The sequence below is a fragment of the Colossoma macropomum genome, unplaced genomic scaffold (assembly GCF_904425465.1).
Source record: "Colossoma macropomum unplaced genomic scaffold, Colossoma_macropomum, whole genome shotgun sequence".
NCBI classification, from domain to species: domain Eukaryota; kingdom Metazoa; phylum Chordata; class Actinopteri; order Characiformes; family Serrasalmidae; genus Colossoma; species Colossoma macropomum.
The window spans coordinates 842080-869420 of record NW_023494790.1 but is presented as its reverse complement, the minus strand read 5'-3'; the positions used below and the strand labels follow the sequence as shown (position 1 = coordinate 869420).

Below are 27341 nucleotides of genomic sequence, written 5' to 3'. Positions count from 1 at the left end.
TTTCAGTGTTGGACACATACAGTGGCATCTCCAGTGCACATATTTCTCATCTGGAAAAACAAACATAAGTGTTTTTTCATAAGTAAGATACATTTCACATATATTGTTTTATTCCAAAATGTATTTCAAACACTGAAGTACAAATAAACACAAAAAAGACAAATTTCTTACATTGTCAGACGTGTTTATTTTCAGGACGGCTTCTTTCAAATGAAAACAAGTGCACAAACAAACATATGTAAAAGTGTCTCTTTACTTAATTTCGCTTCCCGACAGGCACTTAACAGGAAGTGTGCTTTGACCAGGACTGAGAGAAACTAGAGGAAAGAGAAGCATCACTTATTTTCAGCAAAACACTGATATAAGATTTTACGGAACACATTCAGTGCAGACAAATCAAGAGGACAGTAGCCACACGTTGTAAATGCATATTTGCACATATAATAATAATGCAGTCATGTGAAACTGGAACACTACACATCAGTGGATTTAGTGCTAAATGTAACTCTCCAAATCAGTGTGTCCCAGTTCCAGTATGTCCACCTGCACTACACACGTCTGTGTTTTCCTACTCTAACTCATCTGATTCAGCTCCAGAAAGACTTGACCTTTAGCTAATGATGTCAGTCAGGTGCAGCAGCAACAACAACAAGACATATACCTGTGCAGTGCAGGTAGACTACTGTGCTGGAACTGGAAAACACTGACCTAAATGACTCCTTTACCTCATCCATGCCTTAAATTCTACCACTTTTTAAAAATTCTGTGTAATTCAGTGTTTAAAATGTAAACAGAGAGATTCAGAGTGGTTTGGTGTGAAATGGTTCAGATGTCTTTACAGTGGTGGTGATAGGAACCAGGGGTCGCCATGACTACAACACAAATATAGACATTTTATTTACTATCCAGAACCACCAGTGAACCTACACGAGTCTTCTGAGTTTATATGGAATGTTGATGATGGAAAATAGTGGAAAATCTGAAATAATAAGTTTTCTTTGGGGACTATTTTGCCTTGCATGTATATTTAAAAATATGTTTTATGGCCAAAGCTTATTTTCAAACTATCATAAAACAGTGTCTCAGACATCAGGCAGTGAATTCATAACCATTTCCTGTAGTAACTTTCTGTGAGGGAGCTTTTAGAGGTGGACGTCTGGTTCCTATCACCACCACTGTGAACAAATCGGTAAGTTTATCTAGAACAGAGCGTTTCACACCAAACTACTCTGAACGGCTCTGATTACATCTTAACCATTTAGTTATGCAGAAATTTTGAAAAATTGGTGGAATTCTCCTTTAACTAATAAACAATCCAGTGTGTAATACCTAAATCTTCTTCCTCTGGACGGAGTGTACTGATGCTGTGGCTCGTAGGTCAAAGGTCAGAGGCGGCTGAGCTCAGGGCCTGTGCGATGCCCTTGGCGAGGTGCTGTGGGGTTGGTTTCTCCGCTGAGCAGCCCACCGTCAGGCCCTCTGCCTCCAGAGCGTCTGCTGTGGTGGGGCCTATTGCAGCAAACTGCAGGAGCATGAGTCAGTGAGTTTAATTTAGCCTTGGTTTGGATTCCAACTGCTTCATAAACACTAAAATCTACTTTAATACCTTTTTAATTTTATATATTAATTCCTTAATAAGGGTCGATTAAACCTTATACTTAATTCAAAATAGTACAAAGACAACATATCAAATGTTGAAAGTGAAAAATTTAATTGTTCTTTGAAAAATATATGCCCATTTTGAATTTGATGCCAGCAACACATTTTAAAAAAGTTGGACATGGGCAAAAAAAGGCTGGTAAAGTTGTGTAATGCTGAAAAAAAAACACCTGGTGGCATCCCAGAGAGGCTGAGTCTATCAGAGGTAAAGATGAGGAGGGGTTCACCACTCTGTGAAAGACTGCACCATCAAATAGTGCAACAATTCAAGAATAACGTTTCTTTACGTAAAATAGCAAAGAACTTCGGGATTTCATCATTTACAGTACATAATAACATTAAAAGATTCAGAGAATCTGGAGAAATCTTTGTATGAAAGGGACAAGGCCGAAAACTAATATTGGCCGCCCATCATTTTTGGGCCCTCAGACGGCACTGCATTAAAAACAGACATGATTCTGTAGTGGAAATCTCTGAATGGGCTCAGGAACACTTCTGAAAACCACAGTTAGTCGCTGCATCCACAAATGCAAGTTAAAACTCGATCATGCAAAGAAGAAACCAAATATAAACAGGATCCAGAAATGCTGCTGCCTTCTCTGGGCCTGAGCTCATTTAAGATGAATTGCGGTGAAGTGGAAAAGTGTCCTGTGGTCCAACAAATCAGAATTTTAAATTCTTTTTGGAAGTCATGCACAATGCGTCTTCCAGGCTAACGACCACTCAGCTTGTTATCAGTGCACAGTTCCAGATGACTTTTTTCAGGGAAGGCGTTGATTATTTCATCAAGACAATGAATGCATGTATTACAGCAGCATTGCTCTGTATTTAAAGAGTCCAGAGGCTAAACTGACCTGCCTGCAGTCCAGACCTGTCACTCATTGAAAACATTTGACATATTATATACTGAAACATACGACAAAGGAGACCCTGAACTGTTGAGCAGCTGAAATTTGATATATTAAGCAAGAATGGGAAACATTTCACTTTCTAAACTACAGCAGTGTCTCTTTAGTTCCCAAACACTTACAGAGTGTTGTTAAAGAAGAGGTGATGCAGCACAGTGGTAAACAGGCCCCCGTCCCAACTTTTTTGGAATGTGTTCCTGGCATCAAATTCAAAATGAGCATGTATTTTTCAAAAAACAATAAACATTTCTCAGTTTCAACTTTGTACTATTTTAAATTAAATATAGGGTTTAAAAGATTTGCACATCATTGCATTCTGTTTTTATTTACATTTTTTACAGCGTCCCAACTTTTTTTATGCTAAACTTTTGAACAGTAGTGTTCATGGCTTTAGGCTCTGGAGGAAAACGGTGCAAATGTTGAAATGTTGCTTTAACATATGAAATACATGCTAATACATAATAAAATACCAAAAGTTGTGGCCCCTAGCAAAGTTACATCAGACGCTATATCTACTAATTTCACTGCAAGACCTGCAAGACTGCACATCAGTTAGCATGAGGTTGATTGTAAATAAACAGTGCTGAATTTCCCAAAAAGCACTGCAGCACAAAGACTCCTGTAAAATGGCAAAGTGAGCTTTGACTTTGAACTCTTTCTCTAACACTGGGGTGTCAACCCTGGAACCTGCAGAGTTACAGTACTACAGAGTTACTGTGAGTTGCTGTGTTCCTGTCGTGAACGCCTTGTCAATTAGCTGATGAGTTGAATCAGCTGTGTTAGGGCAGAAAAACTAATGAACTCTGCAGTGATGTGACCTCCAGCACCAGCGTCTTACTGCAATATCAGCTGCCCCTTAATGTATGAAAGCTGCTATTTAAAAAAAAATAGTTTATAATAATCATTACTAGGGACTGTCGTAGAGGTGACATAGATCAATATTATATACAACGTGCAGAACTGAGATGTGTTTTCAGAACTAAACCACGTGGTCTAAAGTCTGCAGTGTGGATCTATTTTTAAAACTTGTAATATCTGCTGTGTGAACATAGAAAATGTGAGCACTTGTTAAACTGTGCACTTGAATGAATATGAATGAAATGTGAATTCATTGTGTATTCGCAATGCTCTAAAATGGTCGTAATCATGTTAGACTGTATACCATTAAGCACATATCAAAAAACAAGTTATTGCATGGCAGCATTTTAGGGAGGTCAGCCAAACTTAGCAGACTATCATTACTTACCAAAACTGTGAGCCTATATTATCTATGAAAGTACAAAGATCAGATCTGATCGGTATTGGCTGATACTCAACATTGAACTACTCCGTAAAAACTATATTAGGACACTCTAATAATTACTATTATTATTATTATTATTATTATTAACTCAAAATCAGGCAAAAAGGATATTAATACTCTTGTTAATAATTCTATTGCAATTTAATAAATTAAAACCTTGTTTTATTACCTTAATCTGGTCCAGCTGCGGTCCAGCCAGTCTCTTTAAAGTGTCCAAACAGAACTTCACCCCTGAAGGACTGAAGAAAGCGACGCTGGCAGGCATCCCCTGACAAAGCACAGGATGAAGAGTTGAGAGCAACGCAATAAGAGCAAGTGAAATATACTGTATATAACACAGCCTATATGGAGAAGCAATAACTAAGCACATATAACATGAAAAGCAACAGCGATTTAGCTTCCTAAATATTAGACTGTTGTTTATGGTAGAATTTACTGAATGTTAAAACCTGTTTGGTTGCTGTTTTTTTGTGTGCTCAATGCAATCAACACGTCTGTGAAAGTCAGCAGCACCAATTTGTTGTATTCTGATGAACAAAGCATGAGTTGGCACTGGTTATTTAGAGACAGGGTCTGTATATACTATATATATATATATACATATATATATATATAATATACACATATATATATATATATATAGTTATTTATAAAATCAAATCCTAACTCTAAATATCCTATATATATCTTTTGTTGCTCCTAGATGCTTCCATTTCACAATAATAGCACTTACAGTTGACCAGGGCAGATCTAGCAGGACAGACGTTTCACAAACTGACTTGAGGCAGAGGCGGCATCCTATGACAGCGCCATGTTAAAAGTCACTGAGCTCATCAGTATGACCCTCTACTGTCGGTGTTTGTCTATGGAGACTGAATGGCTATGTGCTTAATTTTATCCACCTGTTAGCAGTGTGGTATTTATATATAGAGTGTGTATTTGAAAGTGAATTAATGGCATCACTTTTTTCAGTATACAACGTTAACTTTAAGAAAAACATTTCATATAAACAGACAGTCAGAAGTAATTCATTCAGGCTGCACTCAATTCAGGTTATTCAGTCCAGTAATAAGTACACTAGCCAGACAGCACTGTATAAGGCCAGAAACATACTCAACGCAAGGACGCAAATGCAAATGTGAACGCTAGGTCAACGCATTGCAAACGCTCGGTCCTTCTGTACAAACTCACCGCGCGTTCTTACGTTGCTGTGGAGGTTAAAACACTCAGTATTGAAGGCGGCACTAGAGTACAGATCAGAGAGGGATCTACTGTTATTCCAGCAGCCTCAGCAGCTAAACGTGGACAGTAGAGGAGAGTGAGCTGCTTTACCTCTTCTGTTGGATTGGAAATGCGATAGTCAATCATATTTTTATGCCATCTTTGCGTGAGACTTAAGTGGTCATCTGCTATGGCAGTTGAGAAAGCACGCTGGCGGTACAAGACCGCATGGTCAGGTTTGGCTGTCGTTATAGCGCCCCTTGCTGTGACGCTCAGAATGCTGCTTGCGCTTGCGTCGCATTATGAATTGCGTCGTGACACAGTTTTGAACGCAACTACGTGTGAACCCCCGTCTGTGTAGCTTGAAGCGTCTGCGTTCGCGTCCTTGCGTGGAGGCCTAAGGCGCCCAACACATCGATCGCGATTGACCAGTTGATCACACAATGCATGCTGGTAGATCACGCCTCATTCAAACAGGCTATCAAATTTCAACACTTTCTAACTGCTTCTGGCGGTGACGTAAAATATGGCCACTGTCTCTTTAATTTACTGCATGTTACCATAGCTACGCCACAGCCAGCCTACAGCCAGGGTTACACTACACGGCTTTTACACCGATTTTAGCCCCGATTCTCAGTCTGGCCAAGTCTGCGCTGGTCAGCTCTAGTCTGCAGATTTTTGGGTCAGTTGGAGTCGACAATTGGAGAGAGAGTCGAGTCGTGTTTGAGGGGCTCAGACTCAGATTTTTTGGCCTCCTGATTGCGTATCAGACCAGTCAGAGTTTATCAAACAGGTTTTTGTGACCCGACTCTGAGTGAAATCTAGTGTAAACTGATCAATGTCTCAATCTGAATGGATTCCTGCAACAACCAATGAAAACAGAGATGTGAAAGAAGAAAAAACAGCAAGTACACAAAGACAAATGGTGAAAAGTCTCTCACGTGATCTGAGCTGAGTTTAAGGCATGAGCACAAGACAATTTATGTGTTTATGTACATTTAAAACTGAAAAATACCAACTGATCCACTTAAACACGTTTACCTGCTACTTCTTTACTGTTTCAGCGCAAACGGCAGAGAAAACAGCAGCAGCTCCATGTTTGTTTATTTGGGTCTCCTAGTAACAGGAGAACATGCGAGTTCGCGAGAGTTTGCGCGAGTTCAGTGAGCTCCGTTTGGTTCAGCAGAAGATGAAAAGTTGAGTAGTGTGTGATCCCTAATTGTTTAGTATGTGTGATCCCCAATATTTCAGTCGCCCAAAAAAATCTGATCTCATAGTGTGAGACATCCAGAAAATGACTCAGAAAATGAGTGCGAGACCTAACACAAAGAAACCATGCAGAGCGCGAGGGGGACTGTTTTTTCACAATGTCAATCCCCAAATGCATCTGCTTAATTTGCCAAGTAGCCATCGCTCTTCCAAAGAAGGGGAACGTTGAGAGGCTTTTTTTAACTATACACAGAAACTACGATGACGAATTCCCAGCTAAAAGTGAACTCCAGAAGAAGACAGTGGTCCAGACTAATGTTACACAAACCTGCCGACACCATTCAGTGCAAATCATCAGAATAAGGTTAGTGTGATTTTTTTTAGTTTGGCCTGTAATGCTATCAATATAGGCCAATGAAGTGCGTTTAAAAAGTTTCACAGCCTTTTTTTTTGAGGTAGATCAGGATGACCTGTCCACTGGAAAACGTAGATCTAAAGCCACAAAAGTATGGGCTCCCCTGTGATAAGCTAACCTACAACACATGCATGTATTCAGCTGCAGTACATGCCAATGGCAGATTTTCACCATGAAGTGCAATTGATGGTTTGTTGATGATGGCTGACTGTCTCACTTTCCATAGCTGAGGTGGTCAGAGGAGTGGGCAGTGGCCAGCCTCAAGCTAAAATACGGACCGATCCTGAAATTCAGTCGCGGGAGGTTAGGGAACCAGCCCTGTGACCGGAAGGTCGCCGGTTCGATCCCCTGAGCCAACAGTACGTGACTGAAGTGCCCTTGAGCAAGGCACCTAACCCCCAACTGCTCCCCAGGCGCTGCGGGCAAGTGTGCTCACTGCCCTCTAGGCCCTCTCGTGTGTGTGTTCACTAGTGTGTATGTGGTGCTTCACTGCACGGATGAATTTCCCCGTTGTGGGACTAATAAAGGCAAACTTAACTTAAAATTGCAGTGTATGCCTGGCTTGAAACAACAGTGTGATCAGATTTTTGCCTTTTTTTGTCTTTTTTGTCTTTGCCAAACTTCATCAACTTCATCAGGGCTTTACCTTTACCTGGTTATTAAAATAGTGAGTGATGTTTTTCTCCAGGTCAGGATGTTCAGCCGTCTGATAGACTGTGAGGGTCTCCAGAGGGATTTCTGAAAGAGAGAGAAAGAGAGAGAGAGCTAATGCTCTTCATGTCATACAGCATGATTAGAAACAGGGCTGTAATTAGTACTGGACCCAGGGGGATTGTGACACCACCAGCTTCAGCACACTGCAGCACAGAGAGAACAGACGCTATTCAATTACACGCACACACGCACTCTTGAGCGCACGCCCTCGCACGCGACCGCTGATTCGCAGAGATACCGCAAATAGAGTTATGTTGGAGATGTTTTTCAGACTCTCTAATTAACCACAGAAGCAGATGTCACGGCAAAAATAATATCTGGCACGCCAACAAAGTAACAAAGGCCTCTAAATAATATTATGTACATTTATAACCACAAGCTTAATAGATACATGCAAACCAGAAGCTGATATGAAAATATCTTCGGCATTCAGGCGTCTCACGTTTACAGCAGTCACTGAACTGAGCTAAAACATTTATTTTCACAAATCTGACCGTTTTGTCTGAGCGCGGTGGGCAGCACTTCTCTCTTCAGCGAGCCGCAGGGAAACAGCAGAGGCAGGATCGCCGGATCTTCTCCTGGGTTCAGCAAAAAACAAGCAAGAAAATGGATTTTTATTTTGCTGAGAAAGAAGAACATGTGTAAATTTGTCTTCTGCGCTGCTCCGTTCACTGACTGTACTCTGTTGTGTTTAGATAAAACATAGAAAAATGCTGAGATGATATGTACACTAGTGCCTGCTCTGTACAGTGATGTGCCCATATAAACCTAATCAAAAATCTAAAGCATCGCTACAGGAGTCTCTACACTTCAATTAAGAGCCACTACACTTCGACTAAAGATTACAGTAAAACAATAAACCTGTTTTTTATATAATGTGATATGAGGAATTATGCTTTATATGGCCAAATTTTACTTATGGGTTTACTTTTTAAACTTACTTTTTACTTTTTAAATGCTCCAAAGGTCAATTTATAATAGTAGTACTGAGTAAGTGGCTATAAATGTTCAGCTCATACAATAAAATAATTATTAAAAATAAAACAGAAAAAATACATGTTAATGCATTTTTGAATAACTTTATATTTCAGTAATTACTGCAGTTAGATAGTGCTTTACTGCAGGTGCTAATTCCTGGGGTGGGGGTGTACATAGTTAAGGTGCACAAGAGCTGTCAATTATAGCTCTTAATTAAAGCTCCAATTAACATTAAAATTGATTCTGTTGTGTTGTTTTGTTTAGATATTGTCGAAGAAAGAAGAGCCAACTGTGGAATAATTTCCAGCACTCTTTCATGTACTTTCATTGTTTGAACAGTTATTAATAGTCCTTCCTTTATTCTGTTAATTATCACCCAATTTATCATTATTGGGGGATATAAGATATTCATAATGCAGATCAGACTAAGAAGTTTAGTGACACAATGGAAATAAAAACACCACTGCAATCGACAATGAAAATGAATCTCTATACTGAATATGTATGATATTCATATTATTTGTTTTTGTGTTTTGATGCTGGCACATAAAGCTTCAGATATCAATATGATTGTATAATGATAAGTATAATTGTAGGTGTACTTTGTTTATCCATTTTTATATCTGAATTGCTGTATGAAAGCTATAGCCTCCTGATGTTAGGCCCCCACTGCATTTGCACCCCTGAACTTTACTACATTAACATACATGATAGCTGCATTCAAAAGCCGAGGCTGCAGTCGAGGTAGGGCGGGTCCTCGGTAGGACTGTCCTATGAAGACTCCTCCTTAGTGGCCTATCGGTCACACAAATGGATCAGTCCTAACGAGGGTGCGTGGTGACGCCACCAGAACGGCGCCAAACTCGTGAGGGAGCTGGTGAGAGAAAATAGAGCCCGTCGCTTTGAGTTTGTTGCTTTTTTCACTTCTTCACGGAAATGGAGGAGATGATCTTATGTATTTCTTATCTGAACTACATACATCAGGATTAAGATTAGATTAAGTCCCACAATGGGGAAATTTCACCTCCGCATTTTAACCCATCCGTGCAGTGAAACACCACATACACACTAGTGAACACACACACTAGGGGGCAGTGAGCACACTTGCCCAGAGCGGTGGGCAGCCCTATCCACAGCGCCCGGGGAGCAGTTGGGGGTTAGGTGTCTTGATCAAGGGCACCTCAGTCACGTACTGTCGGCTGAGGGGTTCGAACCAGCAACCTTCCGGTCACAAGGCTGCCTCCAGAATTGTGGGTAACTGAAGGCCTGGAAGGATACATCTGATGCGTCCTTTAAGTCACTCAGAATGTAGGCTGCATTTCTAGGCTGTATGTGAAGCATGCTTCAATTTGGAACAGCCTTCTATGATGTAGCAGCCGAGAAATGCAGCCTAGGCTTTGGAACACAGCTATTGTACCAATGAGAGCGGGGCTACCCAGCATTCTATGCCCAGAATGTTTTACCTTAATTTTCATCAGTTCTCTTCTTAGAAAAATATTTCAGCACTGTAACTTGTTACAGCATGTTACTCTCAGGCTAAAGGCCAGGTTTGGATATATTTCATGTGTTTTTGTTAATTTAACCATGCCAACTAGGCTAACCAGGCTAACCAGCCTCACCAGGCTAACTAGGCTATAGTACAGTAATACAGGCTAGTGACTATTATTGGGCTCATCAGTGGCACAACTGTCAAAGTGATGCCCCAAATAAACACTAGAGGCTAATACTGCAAGAACGATTAACAAACAATATGTTGTGTGACCTTATAAAATGATTCAGCCAGTGTCCAGCAACAAAACATTAATAATGTTTAATAATCTGATTCTAAATAAATACTAATGATTTCTTGTATAACTATGTTTTATCTCCGGTCTGTAAAGCACTTTGAGCTGCCACTGGCATGAAAAGTGCTATATAAATAAACATTATTATTATTATTATTATTATTATTATTATTATTATAAAGGCTGTATGAGAAAGATAAAAGCAGAAGAGTAGAGTGGTTCTCACTTTCAATGATGAGTCGAGACAGAACGTCTGCAGTGCCTGTTTGCTCCCCACAGGTGGTCAGACCCAGAGCCTCAACTACACAGGAGATAAAGCAGAAAACATTAGCCTAAACCAGTAAACTGCACATGCACAGGCAGCCCTCCATAAAACATCTGCATTAAACTAACCAAAGGACAGAACCTACACACCAGGAATGCAACTGACTTATATTAGATATGCAAAAATGTTTAACCTCTAACACAAATGTTTAACATATTAAAAAAAACACAAATAAAAATGAGTCCTGCATCCACGGAGCAAAAACATTTAACCTATATTGATTATACAAAAACATAACACAGAAATGTTTGAGAAATGAGACATTTAACCCACATCAAAGAAAAGTTTATTTTTAAAAATCACACATTATTCTGTATCAAATAAGCAAATACATTTAAAATATAAAAAAACATAAAAATATTCTGCATAAAATATACAAATACATATAAAAATACATCTAACCCATATCAAATATTTAATCCATAATTTTTTTTAACAAAAATATTCTGCATCAAATAAACAGAAACATTTAACCCTAAAAAATAAATTTAATTTATTTTACGAAATCACAAGTATATTCTGTCATATAAACAAAAGCATGTAACCCTTAAATATATACATATTTATTTTATGAAATACAATAAGAATATTTTGAGTCAAATAAACAAGCATTTAACCCTTAAAAAAGCATACCTATTTAATTTATTTTCAGAAATCACATAAAAATATTCTGCATCAAGTAAAAAAAGCATTTAACCCTTAAAAAACAAAAATATTTAATTTATTTTTTAAAATCACATCAAAACACTCAAAAACATTTAACCCATATCCAAAAAAATATGTAATTTATTAAAAAAAACACAAAAATATCCTACATCAAATAAACGAGTGTTTCATGCACATCAACGAAATGATTTTATTTATATAAAAAAATCACACCATACCTGTCAGCTTCATCTGATACTCATATTCATCACTATAACAGCTCACTGTAGCCCTTTATACTTGTCATAACTGCGTATCAATGATTTTAAATAACAATTAATAAACTAATGTTAAACCATTAATAAACACATTATAAAAGTAGTTGTATTATAAAGTGTTAACCAGGTATGTTTTTAAAAGAGGAAAGATATCCTACAAATAAGGATGATTTAGCCAATATAATCAGCTCTGAAACATTTTAAGCAGTTTATGCAAAAGAGTTTCAATTAAACACAGAAAAAAAACTGTTACTGCAACCTTTAATCTGTCAACAAACCAGAACAGGCGACAAAAATCTCCGACCTGTGAGATCTCCCTCCTGTTTACCGACACCTGGCTGCTCCCTGAAGAGCTCCTCAGGTGCTGCAGCAGTCGGAGCTGCTGTGAGCTGATGATTGTAAAGGAGGAATAAAAACACAGCTTGTGGTGAATCTGTTTCCAGCTGCAGCTGAAAAGAAGTAATACATTCCTGCAGGTGCGTTCGCAGAGAGGCACACACACTCAAGGCCACTCTAATTAGCAGCTCATTAGCTAATGTACTAAAGAGGAACGCAGCAGGGACGTGTGAATCCCACCAAGGTGTAACTGTCTGCCACCGCGCTTCAGAAGAAACAGCCTGAGTGGCTCTGTAATTCAATTTACAGCCAGCTTGATGCAACAGCTATTAAAGTCACTGTACATTAGCCAGATGTAGTAGAGAACAGGGCGTATGTCGTTAGTGCTAACGTTAATGTTTTACACTGAAACTTCACTCACAGTATAGAACTGAAAACATCTGAAGAGCTGTTTGTATGGAGGAATCAGAGAATGTATGAATATAAACTCAGGGCTGAAATAAGCTTGTTATAAAGTGTTCATGTGATAAATTATTAACGCCACGCAATTTTTAATTAAAACACATTAAAACATATTTTATGTTGAAAAAGAAGTTGTTAAATATTTCCATGCACTAACAGCTCCACACACACAAACACATTTAGAGGATAAAGACTCAGATTTGGGTCTTTATCCTCTAAACGTGCCTCAGTTTGGTGTTAGTGAGCCAGAGTTGCTAGTGGTTTAGCCGTTACCTCTGATGCTGACTGGGATATGAATTAAAAGTAGCTTTAGCTGACAGGTCTGCACACAAACACAGGTTTACCCGCTCAGATTTGAGTCTTTATGTGCAAAACTTGCATCAGTCAATGATGCAATGTGTGAAGCTGTTTAGGCTTTTTGCTAAGCTAACGTTAGCTTCTAATGCTAACGAGGATGCTAAAATAAAAAACGCTTTAGCTAACAGCTCTACACACAAAAGAGTTTTACACAGATTTACTCGCTCAGATTGGAGTCTTTATCCTCTAAACGTGTCTCAGTACGGCGTCAGCGAGCCAGAATAGATGACAGTTTAGCTGCTAACCTCTGACACTAACCAGGATATAAATTAAAAGTAGCTTTAGCTAATGGACCTGAACACAAAAGCAAAGTTTTACCCGCTCAGATTTGAGTCTTTATCCTCTAAACCTGCCTCAGTACGGTGTCAGCGAGCCAGAATCACTAATGTTTTAGCCGCTAACTGGGATATGAATTAAAAGTAGCTTTAGCTGACAGCTTTGTACACAAAACACGGTTTTACCCGCTCAGATTTGAGTCTTTATCCTCTAAACCTGCCTCAGTACGAAGTCAGTGAGCCAGAACCACTAGTGGTTTAGCCGCTAATCTTTGATGCTGACTGGGATAGACTTAGCTAACAGCCCTGAACACAAAAGCACAGTTTTACCCGCTCAGATTTGAGTCTTTATCCTCTAAATGTGCCTCGGTTTGGTGTCAGTGAGCCAGAATTGCTAGTGGTTCAGCCGTTACCTCTGATGCTGACTGGGATATGAATTAAAAGTAGCTTTAGCTAACAGCTTCGCACACAAACACGGGTTTACTCGCTCAGATTTGAGTCTTTATCCTCTAAACTTGCCTCAGACAACGAGTTGAAATGAACCTGCATGGTTGTGTGTGAAGCTGTTTAGGCTTTTTGCTAAGCTAACGTTAGCTTCTAATGCTAACGAGGACGCTAAAGCAAAAAATGCTTAAGTTAACAGCTCCAGACACAAAACACAGATTTTTTCACTCAGATTTGAGCCTTTATCCTCTAAACTTGCCTCAGCGAGCCAGAATAGATGATAGTTTAGCTGCTAACCTCTGATGCTAACCAGGATATGAATTAAAAGTAGCTTTAGCTAACGGCCCTGAACACAAAAGCAAAGTTTTACCCGCTCAGATTTGAGTCTTTATCCTCTAAACCTGCCTCAGTACGGCGTCAGTGAGCCAGAATCGCTAATGTTTTAGCCACTAACTGGGATATGAATTAAAAGTAGCTTTAGCTGACAGCTTTGTACACAAAACACGGTTTTACTCGCTCAGATTTGAGTCTTTATCCTCTAAACTTGCATTAGTGAACGAGTTGAAATGAACCTGCATGGTTTGTGAGTGAAGCTGTTTAGGCTCTTCACTAAGCTAACATTAGCTTCTAATGCTAACGAGGATGCTAAAGCAAAAAATGCTTTAGCTAACAGCTCCACACACAAAACACAGGTTTACTCGCTCAGATTTGAGCCTTTATGTGCAAAACCTGCATCAGTCAATGAGCCGAAATGAACCTGCATGGATGTGTGTGAAGCTGTTTAGGCTTTTTGCTAAGCTAATGCTAGCTTCCAATGCTTACAATGACATTAAAGCAAAAAAAAGCTTCAGCTAACAGCTTCACACACAGAAACAGTCTGATGTGCTGTATCTGGACAAAAAATTGCTGGCCATGGCTGTAATATAACAAAATGCACTGCTTTTCAAGTTAAATTTGAGCAAAGAAAACAAATGTGGGTAATCTTGGTGAACTACACAAAGCCGTATTAATCATTTTAATATTCTGACAGCCCAAAATACTATATAAAGGCAGAAAATGCATTCATTTATTTACTAGATTTCATAATTAACTAAGTAATGGAAAACTCCGAGTGAGTTATTAACATCGCAGCTGTGATTCAGTGGCACGCACACGCTGTAGGCAAGTACAACAGATCAGATTTTATGTGCGATAATGCACATCTCAACTGTTCTGAAGACAAATGTAAAGCAAAGAAGCCTGAACATTGTATCAAATGAGCTTAAATACAGGACACTTTTTGTGCCACAAAATGTAATAGGGTCATTTTACAGAAACGTCTATTTTTGTGTCCCTAGCGTTCACAGATATATTACACTATAAAAACATGTTAGGGTTACAGTTATTTATATTTAAAAAAAACAATAAGTTATTTTAACAATTACACCTCAATTTAGCAATATTGGTTTTTAAATCAATCATATAGAATTCCAAACACCACAGAAGAGCTCGTCCCCAGAGTCATGTGTGAAGGCTGAGGCCATATTTTGAAGAAAAAAACATGTTTTTCTGCAATTTTAACTACAACACTCTATACATGACTATGGAATATATAAATTAAATCACATAAAGAAAACAAATGCCAAATCAATATTTTAAAATATACAGGGACATTCACTCGAAAGAGGCCCCGAGTTTTCTGTAATAACTCTCGCTGGGATGAAGCAATCTGAACGAAACAACGTGCAGTGAGCTCCTCAGTATATGGAGCTTTGAACAAGCCAGGATGCCCCTGCGTCAGAGCGGTGAGGTAGGCGCCGGACAGCCGTTGCGACGTTTAACCTCCGTTTGCAACTTCCGGGTGCATAACCCTGACCCCCTTCATGTGTCTGGCAGAAAATGGAGATCACTTCCAGCATCGCATGTAATGCAATCGATTACACAAATGTCAAGGTATGTAGCGTATTTTTTTGGTTCAGATAAGTCCACCGTGTCTTTCAGTTATCAGAGATTCTCATTTAGCTCATGATTTCATATGAAGCTTTTAGCTGAAGTCACTGGTGTGACCGACTTTATTCTGAGGTCATTGTGAAAAAATAGAACAAATGGATTAAATTCCATATTTTAGTGGATATTCCATGATTGACAACATGTGGTTTGATGTTCTGTAGCAGTTATTTTGTAAAATGTATTTTTCTTTAAAAATGTCTCTGGTGTTACGTTTATTATGTGTAACACCAATGAGGATCAGTAACACCAGTGACTCCTATGGAGAGATAGAAAAGTGGACGTTTCTGTAGAATGACCCCTTTACGTACATTTAGAACCATAAAACTGTGAATATCAGGTTCAGCTCAGCTTTTTTTCCAGATGAAGCTGAATGTAGTTTTTGTTCAGTCAGTCTGTAAAGTGATTTGAGCTCATCTTGTTTGCTGAATTATATTCTGTTTGTTTCTGGCTGATTCCAGTTTGTGAAGTTGTTCAGCTGCTGACCGAAAAGCTGAATCTGATGTTGACCAGCTGGTTCACTCTCTTCAGAATCGGACCAAGCAGGCTGCAGGTCAAATATCATCTCATAGAAGTTATCTAATGTGTCCGTTGTATAACCCTTTCTGGCACGCATAGAGAATTTTATTCAAAATACCAGATTTATTGATATGAACAAGTTACAAACCATTAAACTAAAATAGATTTTGGGTGAGATTTTCCAGGTTCAGTGTCAAAGGTCATTTCTGAGGCGTTTTTTTTAAGTAATCACTGCATTAAGTCGTAGATTTCTCCATGTGATTATGTGTTTGCCCAAATGCACTGTGGTTACTCTGGGTAATCACCAATTTTTAGCCATGTGACCCTCTATTTCACATATATTCTCAGTGGTTACTTGGCAAAACAACCACATTTTGGCCTTATAAAATGCATATATTATTTTTTTAATTATTATTTTGTAAATTCTCATTCTATAGCATGTTATCTACAATTAAAACATACAAAACCAACCTGGATAACCTGGTAAGCAGTTTGGGACAGGCTCCTCCAACAACCATGCAAACCCAGTTTTGCAGAAAAAGCTACAGTTCCTACATCACTTCCTGTGTGCTACTGTTTAACTGTCCCAAGAACAGCATTGAACTTTTTTTCAGAAAATGTAGTGGTTACCTCTTTAAACACTGATGCAAATTGAGAAATGAGAAAAAAACATATTAGCCCTATTCACTATGAACTGCTCTACAGCTCCCTGAATGCACTGCAATGTAACGTGTGCTCCCACCCCCTCCTCAACAATGATATATAGGACAGCACCACAAAAACAAAACAAAACAAAAAAACAATGCGAGGTGTCCAGTTCAAGCGAATTGGCAGTTATAAAAAACCTACTGTTCACTGAGGACATTTAAAGAGGTTTAACAGTGATCTGCAGCTAATGTGGTCTGTTTTGTACATTTTGTTTTTACTTAAAATTATTTTTGAATTGTGCAAGTATTCAGTGCCTGTTTTTTGCTGTTGTAATTTTTGCATATTTTGAAAAAAACAATGGCGAAATATTAAGTAAAAATAAAATAAAAACACAGCTGGCCCACAGATTAGTTGAGATTTTTTAAAACGGCCCTTTTAGTGGTTGAGTTTGACAACCATGCCTTAAAGGGATGAAAGGAGTTTAGGGTTGATCATCAAAAGAAAGTAGCACCCCATTACCACAGCTGTTCCCAATCCCATGTTCTGCAGATGTTTGTGTTTTCCCTGATTGAACACACCTGACCCAGATCATGGAGGGCTGGATAACAAGTTTGTCAGTGCAGGAAAGATTGAGATACTAATGCATTTTCCACAATTACAACTATTTCTTACCTGCTTTGCAATACATTTACTAAATACCACAAACCACAGACAACAGAGAAGCACTTAGCACTGAATTTTCTACTAGTCTTTCATTAAAAGGCTGGGTTTTGTATAGATGTATATATCAGGCAACAACAGAAGAGTGGCTAACTCACCTAGTGATGCAGTGGCCTTCCCCACCACATACACTGACTTTGTGTTCCACTTGTCTTTTGCAGCGGTCCACTCTGGAAATAATAATAATAAAAAAAAAGTCAGCTTTTTTTAGCTTTATTGCCATGAACACTTATTAACAGGCAATAACGTTATATAACAAATCACCTTGAGGTTGGGCTTCACTTCACTTAACTTCTGGGGCCTTAAGTCTGAAATCTTATCTGCTTAGTCACCATGACAAATTCAGTAAGGACTGAATTTAGGACAGAAGCTGTTACAGAACAGCAGTTCTTAAGTTCATAATCTTGTCCATTAACTCCATATAAGACAACAGTATCACACAAACATCCTAACTAGACTAAACCTCTTAAATACTGTCATAACCTTTAGACAACCCTAGAGGTGTCTTAACTTCAGTTTTAACCATCTGTTTCTATCGTTTTCTAGCAGTAGCATAATGAAGTTAGGTTTATATACATCGATCAGGCGTAACATTATGACCACCTCGTTTCTACGCTCATTGTGCGGTGGTGGATCATTCTCAGCAATGAGGTAACACTGACGTCTTGGTGGTGTGTTGGTGTGTGTTGTGCTGGTCTGAGTGGATCAGACACAGCAGTGCTGCTGGAGTTTTTAAACACCTAAGTGTCGCTGCTGGACTGAGAATAGTCCACCAACCAAAAATATCCAGCCAACAGCGTCCTGTGGGCAGCGTCCTGTGACCACTGATGAAGGACTAGAGGATGACCAACACAAACTGTGCAGCAGCAGATGAGCTATCGTCTCTGACTTTACATCTACAAGGTGGACCGACAAGGTAGGAGTGTCTAATAGAGTGGACAGTGAGTGGACACAGTGTTTAAAAACTCCAGCAGCACTGCTGTGTCTGATCCACTCAGACCAGCGCAACACACACTAACACACCTCCACCACATCAGTGTTACTGCAGTGCTGAGAATGATCCACCACCCAAATAGTACCTGCTCTGTGAGGGTCCATGGGGGTCCTGACCACTGAAGAACAGGGTAAAAGGGGGCTAACAAAGTATCAGAGAAACAGATGGACTACAGTCTGTAACTGTAGAACTACAAAGTGCACCTATATAGTAAGTGGAGCTGATAAAATGGACAATGAGCACAGAAACAAGGAGGTGGTCAGAATGTTATGCCTGATCAGTGTACACTGAAAACAGTGTTTTGAGTTGTAAGGGTTTTTTTCTAACTCTGCGTTTTAAAGATCTCAGACGCTGCAGACTCGATCTCCACCGCCCCTCTGATCACCTTCGTGTGTTAATGTTGATGATGAAATATTACAGTGATGGTGGTGAATAATGAGGAGACGGAGCTGAACGTGTGTCTGTTTATGAGGAGGAGTAACGTTAGCGCGCTCGGCTAAAGCGTTTGGGAAATGGAGACTGAAACTGGGGAGCGGCGACGCTCTGATAAACAGCAGGGGGCGCTCTCAAAGTATTCACAACTTACAGGTTATCACACTTTAGTTTTATTTGGCTTTCTTTACATCAGTAACGTTAGCTAACGTTAGCTGTCTGGCTAACTAGCTTGATTACGTGTTTACGTTTCAGCTGTGCATGTATGGTTGGTTGCTAGGTAACAGACATAACAGTTGATTGTCGACTTTGATCGAGTAAGTTAAGATTTCCTAACTTGAGATGAGATACTGTAAGATAAAATTCCTAAATTAAGATTTGCTTCTGTAATAAGGATATGTGAAGAATCTTATCTTGGCCTGTCAGCTGAACTGTAACACTTATAGTGTACATATATATATGTGTACACTATAAGTAAATATATATATATATATATATATATATATATAAATATATATATATATATATATCGCTGCTGTTGGAAGAAAACCTCATATCTCCAAAATGGTAACTTTACAGGAGAAGGAAAAAACATACTTTACTTTTAATGTAAGTCAACGGAACCAGAATTTTTTCCAAGTCGTTTTGGGCCGTTTCTTTTGGTCCATTCTTCATGAAATTTACACAAATGTAAAGGTACTTTCAAATTATGCCAAAAACGCAAAAAAAAGCAAAAATGGAGATACACACACATATTAACCACACACACACCACACACACACACACACACACACACACACACACACACACACACAGTCTTCAGTCCAGGGTCCTGCAATTTAGATTGGCCACTTCTCTTATGCTGGAGCTGAGCTGACAATCTGATGGAGAACAGTGACACACAGTGGCCGATCTGTATTACTGCTGCAGGTTTTCTATTTTTTTCTGATTCCACAACATATTTTACACAAACAGTTAATGATGCAGCATGTCATTACTAAAATTCAGTATGTGGTGAAAGTGTCCTATGGTGCTAAATGGCTTGTGATGTTTTATTATGTTCCCTTCAAAGTGTTTATTATATTTCCTTTAACACAAAAAAGCCTATTTCTATATATTGTATCTGGTTGGTTCCTGGTTGGAGCTTTCATGAACAAACCACTGACCTTCTCTCCGTGCGCTGGATTCGATGCACATTTTCACGGCTTCGACTGCTCTGGGGCTCGTAAAGATCAGCCCTCCATGCTTCTCTGGCTGAAAAAGCTGCAGGATTAAAGTAAAAAAAAAATTCTCATTAATTCTGCAGCATTATTATGCAGTTCATCTTCAAGAAGATTAAGCACTCTCAGAAATGGTGTGCTAATTTTGTGTTATCAGTAATGTAACACAAACTCTGTTTTTTTTCCAGCTGGGAAGGGTAATGTAAAAGGAATGCAGATAGCTAATGTAGCTATGAAGCCGAATATCTTTTTGGAGTTATATCTTCAAATCATCATTACAATGGAGAGAATGGATCACTCAAACCACAGAACCACAGAAATGAGTCGTTAGATGAGGAGGACAAGCGGCCTAAAGTTAAAGTTACCAAGGTAGCTGGTTATCTAGCTACCAGAGCCGGTTTATGAGGAGCCTGGCCACTTCCTATTTCCCCCATTATATCAAAAACAGGACTACTAAACAGAAGAGGGCGCCCGCGAGCGGGTCCTCAATGAATGGGGGTGAATGGAGCTCAACGGCTAAAAACGAAAAGTTTAAATAGTTTCTAATCACTGAACCAGAACTTTCCTTTAGTTTTAGAAAGTAAAAGTTTGTATTTCACTAAAACAGCAAAGAAAATTCACCTGTATGTTTCCTTTTTCTGCAGCAAATGGGTTTTAGGGAGCAGAACACTAAAATTACTGCTCCTGAGTGCTGATTGGTTGGCGAGCAGAGCAGCTCGTTGGCTGTTTGCACTCACTGATGTCATGAACGTACATGAGGCGCTGTTTTAAACTTCTATAACTCGAGTTTAAAAGCTCTTAAAAATATAACAGCAGTGTTAAAATGTTTTATGCTGTTCTGTGTTCAGGATATGAATGAATTATTTTACATTAAAGATGTTTAAGCATTTATAAACTATGATTTTGCTCAAATGCTCCCTATTAACCCATTCATTTTAGACCTGCTTTGGAGCGCCCTCTAGCGTTTGAGAAAATAGGAAGACATTACAGAGTGGGAATTCTCTATACAAGTTCTCTGTAGCTACTGTAAATCAGTTCTTTTCTCTGGATGGAAGAATAAAGTGCCTCTGACACCCATTTGGCCTGTAATTTACTTATTGGCCTGTAAATCAGTGGCTAGCAGTCAGGACTGGTTGGCACCACAGGGATTCCCAAAGGTTTTATGAGCTAATTGAGTAACGCACACTGATACTATAGTCAGAGCATTGAACACTGATGAATGAAAACATAAAAACTATGTAAAACTATGAAATTCTGTTGAACTGATGAGGCTGAGGGATAAAATGGTGCCCCACAGCATCCAGCATGACATGACAAATAATAAATAACAACTAACAAACAACACTGAAATCTAGTTTTAGGCCAGAATGCCTTTTAACTAGACACACAGATGTGCTATAACACAAATCTATGTGTTCATTTGTACACATATGTTTTGAGAGTTCAGACGTGACACTAACCTTCTCCGACAGGACATTCAGTGACACAAACTTAAAAGAGAGAACAGGGATCAGTGTAGCGGAGAGTCCATAGGCAGCCAGCTCCTGCAAAATAACCAAATACATGCTTAAAATTATGATGTAAACTTCACATCCATTTCAAATGACCTCCACTCACAAATCGGGCTGGCCGATACCGATAAATTTCAATATCATGATATTTTCCATCATGATATCGGATGAGGTTTAAATTAACATTAAAAAAGTTAATAAACTAACAATTCCATGTTTTGTTGAAGTTCTAAGTGTAAATAAGTTTTAACACATCATCTACAGAGAACACATTTTTGTGCATTTCAATACACATTTACTGTTTATTTGCTGAATTTAAAATATTGGGGAAAATAATAAATCATAAAGTGTGGCCTGTGCAAAAGTTATGGCACATTTTATGTTTTATGTTTCAGTATATTAAACTCATACCTAGAAATACAAAGAATAAAACTGGCAAAACAAATGACAAATTTAAGGATGTTCTCTGTAGAGGATGCGTTGGCTTATTTTCACTGAAAAAACTAACAGAACATCTGATTTGACCAACTTTTGCATATGAATATACGTAGCATGAAGTCATGCAAACATGAACCAGACAAAAACATAAGTTCTTCCAAGAGAACTCCATTGATTTTTTTAAAACATCTACATAATTGAGTGGTTAAGTTGTAAACAGAGCGGTTCAGAGCGGTTCAGAGTGGTTTGGTGTGAAACGCTCCGTTCTAGATAAACTTACCGAGTCAGAACTGTTCACAGTGGTGGTGATAGGAACCAGACGTCCACCTCTAAAAGCTCCCTCACAGAAAGTTACTACATGAAATGGTTATGAATTCACTGCCTGATGACTGAGACACTGTTTTATGATAGTTTTGTAATAATATTTTGGCCTAAAATGTGTAATTAAAACATATTCATGGTGGAGAGACACATGCAAGGTATTTCTAGGCAAAATAGTCCCGAAAGAAAACTTATTTTTTCAAATTTATCGCTATTTTACCATCATCAACATTCCATATAAACTCAGAAGACTCGTGTAGGTTCACTGGTGGTTCTGGATAGTAAATAAAATGTCTATATCTGTGTTGTAGTCATGGCGACCCCTGGTTCTTATCAGTACCACTGTAAAGACATCTGAACCATTTCACACCAAACCACTCTGAATCTCTCTGTTTACATCCTAACTATTTAATTATGCAGAATTTTTGAAAAATCTGTGGAATTCCCTTCTGTGTGTCTGCTGTCAGGCCCTGGATATCATAAGTAAAGAGCAAAAAATATATTTAAAAAAGTGCCTGGCAACAGTAAAACTATTGTATGGGCACTATTTCATGGATATAATGCTGATATGCATCTAATATTCTGCTAAAGCGATCACTAAAATGAAAAAGCAATATCTCAATATACACCGATCAGGCATAACATTATGCTTCTACACTCATTGTCCATTTTATCAGCTCCACTTACTGTATAGGTGCACTTTGTAGTTCTACAGTTACAGACTGTAGTCCATCTGTTTCTCTGATACTTTGTTAGCCCCCTTTTACCCTGTTCTTCAGTGGTCAGGACCCCCATGGACCCTCACAGAGCAGGTACTATTTGGGTGGTGGGTCATTCTCAGCACTGCAGTAACACTGACGTGGTGGTGGTGTGTTAGTGTGTGTTGCGCTGGTCTGAGTGGATCAGACACAGCAGTTATGCCTGATCAGTGTATCAATATCTTGATATATCGCCCAACCCTACCACAACGTTTCTTAAAAACAGTGGCAGTGAACTACAATAGTAGAGTAAAACTCGACTGTACCTTTATATACGGGTCTGGTCCGCTGTCACTCTCTCGTGGCTCTTTTAAAAGCAGTACTTTCATTTTGGCTGTTATCTGCAAGCACTGAAAAGCAGACAAAGTTTGTTACTGTCAAACAAGTCCAAGTAACTGCTGGCTTCTGCCAAACAAAACCACAAACGCAAAGACCTCCACTTTAGAAATACACTTTGATTTGTGAAGCCATTTACAGTATGAATATACACATTAATTATCCAAGTCAATTCCTTTGTAATGCCTTAAAAGCTCAAAACAACTTTCTCACTCTTTCATAAGCTATTCAACAGCACGAGACAATCAGTGGTGCTTAGAGTAACCTATAAAAGTGCAGCTACTGCAGTGAAATTAAAAAATACCTTCCCAAAAAACTACATAAGTACTAAGTAACAGAACATCAGTAGAACTTCTTAGAATATCCAGAGTCTACTAGCAGTGGAACTGAATATTATCAGGATTTATCCTCCCATTTTAAAGGGGAAATTAAAGGGGAATTCCACCAATTTTTCAAAATTTCTGCATAATCGTTAATCTCGTTGAGATGTAAACTTACTTACTCAGACATCTTTACAGTGGTGGTGATAGGAACCAGAGGTCGCCATGTCAACGACACAAATATTTTATTTTATTTACTATCCAAAACCACCAGTGAACCTACACGAGTCTTCTGAGTTTTTATATGGAATGTTGATGATGGGAAAGTAGTGATAAATTAATAAATAGTGAAAAAATAAGCTTTCTTTGGGGACTATTGTGCCTCACAACACCCCGTGTGTACCTCACCACGATGAATGCATTTTTCAAAATACGTAAAATAATGTCTCTGACATCAGATAATGTGTTATTTACAGTTTCATGTAAGTATATGGATTTTTGTCATGCTTAGGATGTCTGGTTCCTATCACCACCACTGTGAACAATTCTGAACTGCACATTCACTCTGAACCACTCTGAATGACTTTGTTTACATTTTAAAGATTTCAATATGCAGATTTTTTTAAATTGGTGGTATTCCCCTTTAATTAATATACTCCAATCGACCAATCACAAACCAGTACAGATCCTAACAATAATAGGACTGAGTAAAAAACAATATTTTCCCACTAATATTCTTGAAAATACTCAGCAAAGTACAAATCCATCACGATTGCTCTTGGTCTGTATGGAACTGAGTAACTGGAGTTACTACTGACCTCTGGAGACGCTACTTCAGCTTTTCAGGAAATGAAGAGGTTTGGTCACCACTTTCTTGTTGTAAAATCATTGAATATATCCTTAACAGCTGTGGAGGATTTGATGTGCGAAAATGAGTCTCCTCACAACTGTCTCTGAGAGTGAGTAAGCACAATGAACACACAGCACCGCCCCAAACCCGACACATGCTCGCCTCTGATAACACAAAGCCGAATGACAAAAGGAGCCCAAAGTACCGGCAAAGTGTCTAACAAGCTTTCCACAACAGCTCAGAGAGGAAAATACAATGGCGTTTTAGGGCCACTGTTAATAAAAATAAAAATAGTAGACTTCGAGAATAAAGTCGTAATATGTCGAGAAAAAAAGTTGTAATATTTTGAAAAAAAAAGTCGGTTTCTGTGATTGAAGTAAAAATCGACATTCTGATCTTTTCAGGCGATGATTCACAGGTTTTCAGTGTGAGCACTTAAGAAAAAAAAGCTATTTAAAAAAAAAAAGGTTGAATTAATTTTTTTTTTGTGGGCCTCTTTGCTTTACAGTTGCAAACAGGTGGGCCCTGGCGCGGGAAAGGTTGAGAACCCCTGAGCTGGACTGACCTCTCTAACTAGCTCACTTTTGACCACAGTAAACAACAAATATAGGCTATTGTTGCATAATAAGAAACTATAATGGTGTTTCCATTAGTATCTTAGCATCGTAGTAATTACATTAAATATAAATTTAATAAATAAACAAAATATTTACATCTCACTGTTTTTTTTGTAGACTTTTTGGTCAGAAAGTGCAGAGGAGAAACATTTCCAAATTTGCATTTGATCAGCAAACAACAGCACTGGATATTTTATTCGTCTTATTATTATTGTGGGATATTTAGGGAGGGGAAAATAAAATCCCAGCATCCAAACCCAGACTCTCCAGTTAAAGGAACCCAAGCAGCTCTCTCTGATGGTACCATAGCTGAGGAGACACTGGGTCCACTATAAAGAGTCAAATTCAATTTGTAGACAAAAGATGTTTATTACAGAAAACTGTAAAGACCTTTGAAATGTTAGATGGCAAATCTGTTATTCAGTCATAGTGAGATGTAAGTAGTAATTATGCCAATGTTTATCATTATTATGATAGATTATGTCACAATATGTATATATTATATATATGTATATGTCACAAGTTGGTGTTAGGAACTAGGTATCGCCATGACTACAACACAAATATAGACATTTTATTTACCACTCAGAACCACCAGTGAACCTACACGAGTCTTCTGAGTTTATATGGAATGTTGATGATGGAAAATAGTGATATATAAACAGTGAAAAAATAAGTTTACTTTAGGGACTATTTTGCCTCACAATACCCCACGTGTGCCTATGACAATGTTTATCATTACTGTGATAAATTATGTCGCAATATGTATATATTATATACACCGATCAGGCATAACATTCTGACCACCTCCTTGTTTCTACGCTCATTGTCTATTTTTTAGCTCCACTTACTATATAGGTGCACTTTGTAGTTCTACAGTTACAGACTGTAGTCCATCTGTTTCTCTGATACTTTGTTAGCCCCCTTTTACCCTGTTCTTCAGTGGTCAGGACCCCCATGGACCCTCACAGAGAGAAACAAGGATGTGGTCATAATGTTATGCCTGATCCGTGTGTGATTAGGCATAACATTATATATATATATATATATATATATATATATATATATGTGTGTGTGTGTGTGTGTGTGTGTCACAAGTTTCTATTGCCAGTACTTGAAGCACACCAAGAAACCTGTTTTATTATAAAGACAGCAGAATTAGTCCTGTTTAATTGGATTTAGTGCAGTACAGTATGTGTAGAATATAATTGTACTTTTGATAGAATTTTTCATAGTTTTTGTTGTCTGTTCCAACTTAACAAACCTCAGAAAAACTAAATATCGTGATGACATATCATGTATTGCGAAAACACATCGTGATGTGACATCTTTGCCATATTGCCCACTTCTAGTAGCAGTTACATTTGGTACTTATTTACAAATTTAGATGGATTTGTACTTTTAATGAGTATTTTCAAATAATAATAGCTTTGAGTCCAATTTTTATTCAGCTTCATGTTAGTCATTACTTTTATTTCTTTTGTGTTTAAGTTTATTCTGTTGTGTTGGTTCCTGCACTGCTTTGGCTTCTCAGTTTAGACCATTCTCATATTTTAGACCATCAGAATCCAAAAACAGAAGAACAGAGCTTAATAACTGCAGGTCCTATGCTGATTGGTGCTGGATGTACTAAGAGGTCCATCTGCAGTTCTGCAGGTTCATTAAGTTACTCAGTATTTGAGTTTTTGGACTGTTTGCCTCACTTTTAATAGAGGATTATTTAGTCCCTTCAAACAACTTCTCGTCACATTGGTGTCACGTTTAGGTACTGGCTGTCTAAGTCTGCTGTAGTCCAGACTCTAACCGACTATTCCTAATAATAATAAGTGCCATGCTGTTACAGTTCGTGGTCTGCAGTGGACAACGTCCTGCTGGGGGGCACACAAACAGCTGACCGCAAACGAGCTACCCATTCACTATGTTTCTATACTTCCTCCTATACCATTCAACGTGTAAACTGAGAATATAATGTTAATAATAATACCAAACTTATAAAAAAATCACACCCACTTATCTAGTCGATCACATTCTCGCAGTGTTTATATTCTGTGTAATCCATGAAGTACAGAGGACTTCTGTTGATGAGCATTTTTCAAAATAAAAGCTCAACGGTTGCGAAACGTTACACGCTTGCTTTCTCTAAAAGCTGGTGATAATACCATCCTCTGCCATGCATCTGAACCATTACGTCTCATATATAGAATATATAAAACCGAATAAGGTAAATCTGTTTGTATTTTGAGAAATTATACTTCTACTCAGAGAAACTGGTATTTTGACAACAACTGGAACGGCCAAAGCGCTCGTAGATGCGTGATTGGTTGGAACCACCGTCCTTATCCCGCCCACCTTTCCCTCGCG

General features: G+C 38.4%; 1 protein-coding gene across 2 annotated transcripts; it reads right to left on the bottom strand.

Moving 5' to 3' along the window:
• Nucleotides 1-163: 163 nt before the first annotated feature.
• uros (uroporphyrinogen III synthase) lies at nucleotides 164-27106 on the bottom strand. Of its 2 annotated transcripts, none has more exons than XM_036571865.1 (11): nucleotides 26991-27106; nucleotides 23124-23207; nucleotides 21290-21373; nucleotides 19776-19872; nucleotides 17282-17353; nucleotides 10415-10489; nucleotides 7921-8004; nucleotides 7365-7450; nucleotides 4037-4135; nucleotides 1330-1519; nucleotides 164-317 (listed from the first exon to the last, which is right to left on the bottom strand). In XM_036571865.1, exons 2-10 carry the CDS (start codon nucleotides 23184-23186, stop codon nucleotides 1379-1381), a joined length of 801 nt encoding a protein of 266 aa, XP_036427758.1. In that variant the 5' UTR covers nucleotides 23187-23207; nucleotides 26991-27106; the 3' UTR covers nucleotides 164-317; nucleotides 1330-1378. The 2 variants fall into 2 exon arrangements, with proteins under 2 accessions (XP_036427758.1, XP_036427759.1); XM_036571866.1 differs by lacking the exon at nucleotides 164-317 and adding an exon at nucleotides 24332-24420 and having other exon boundaries at nucleotides 1198-1519; nucleotides 26991-27081.
• Nucleotides 27107-27341: the final 235 nt, after the last annotated feature.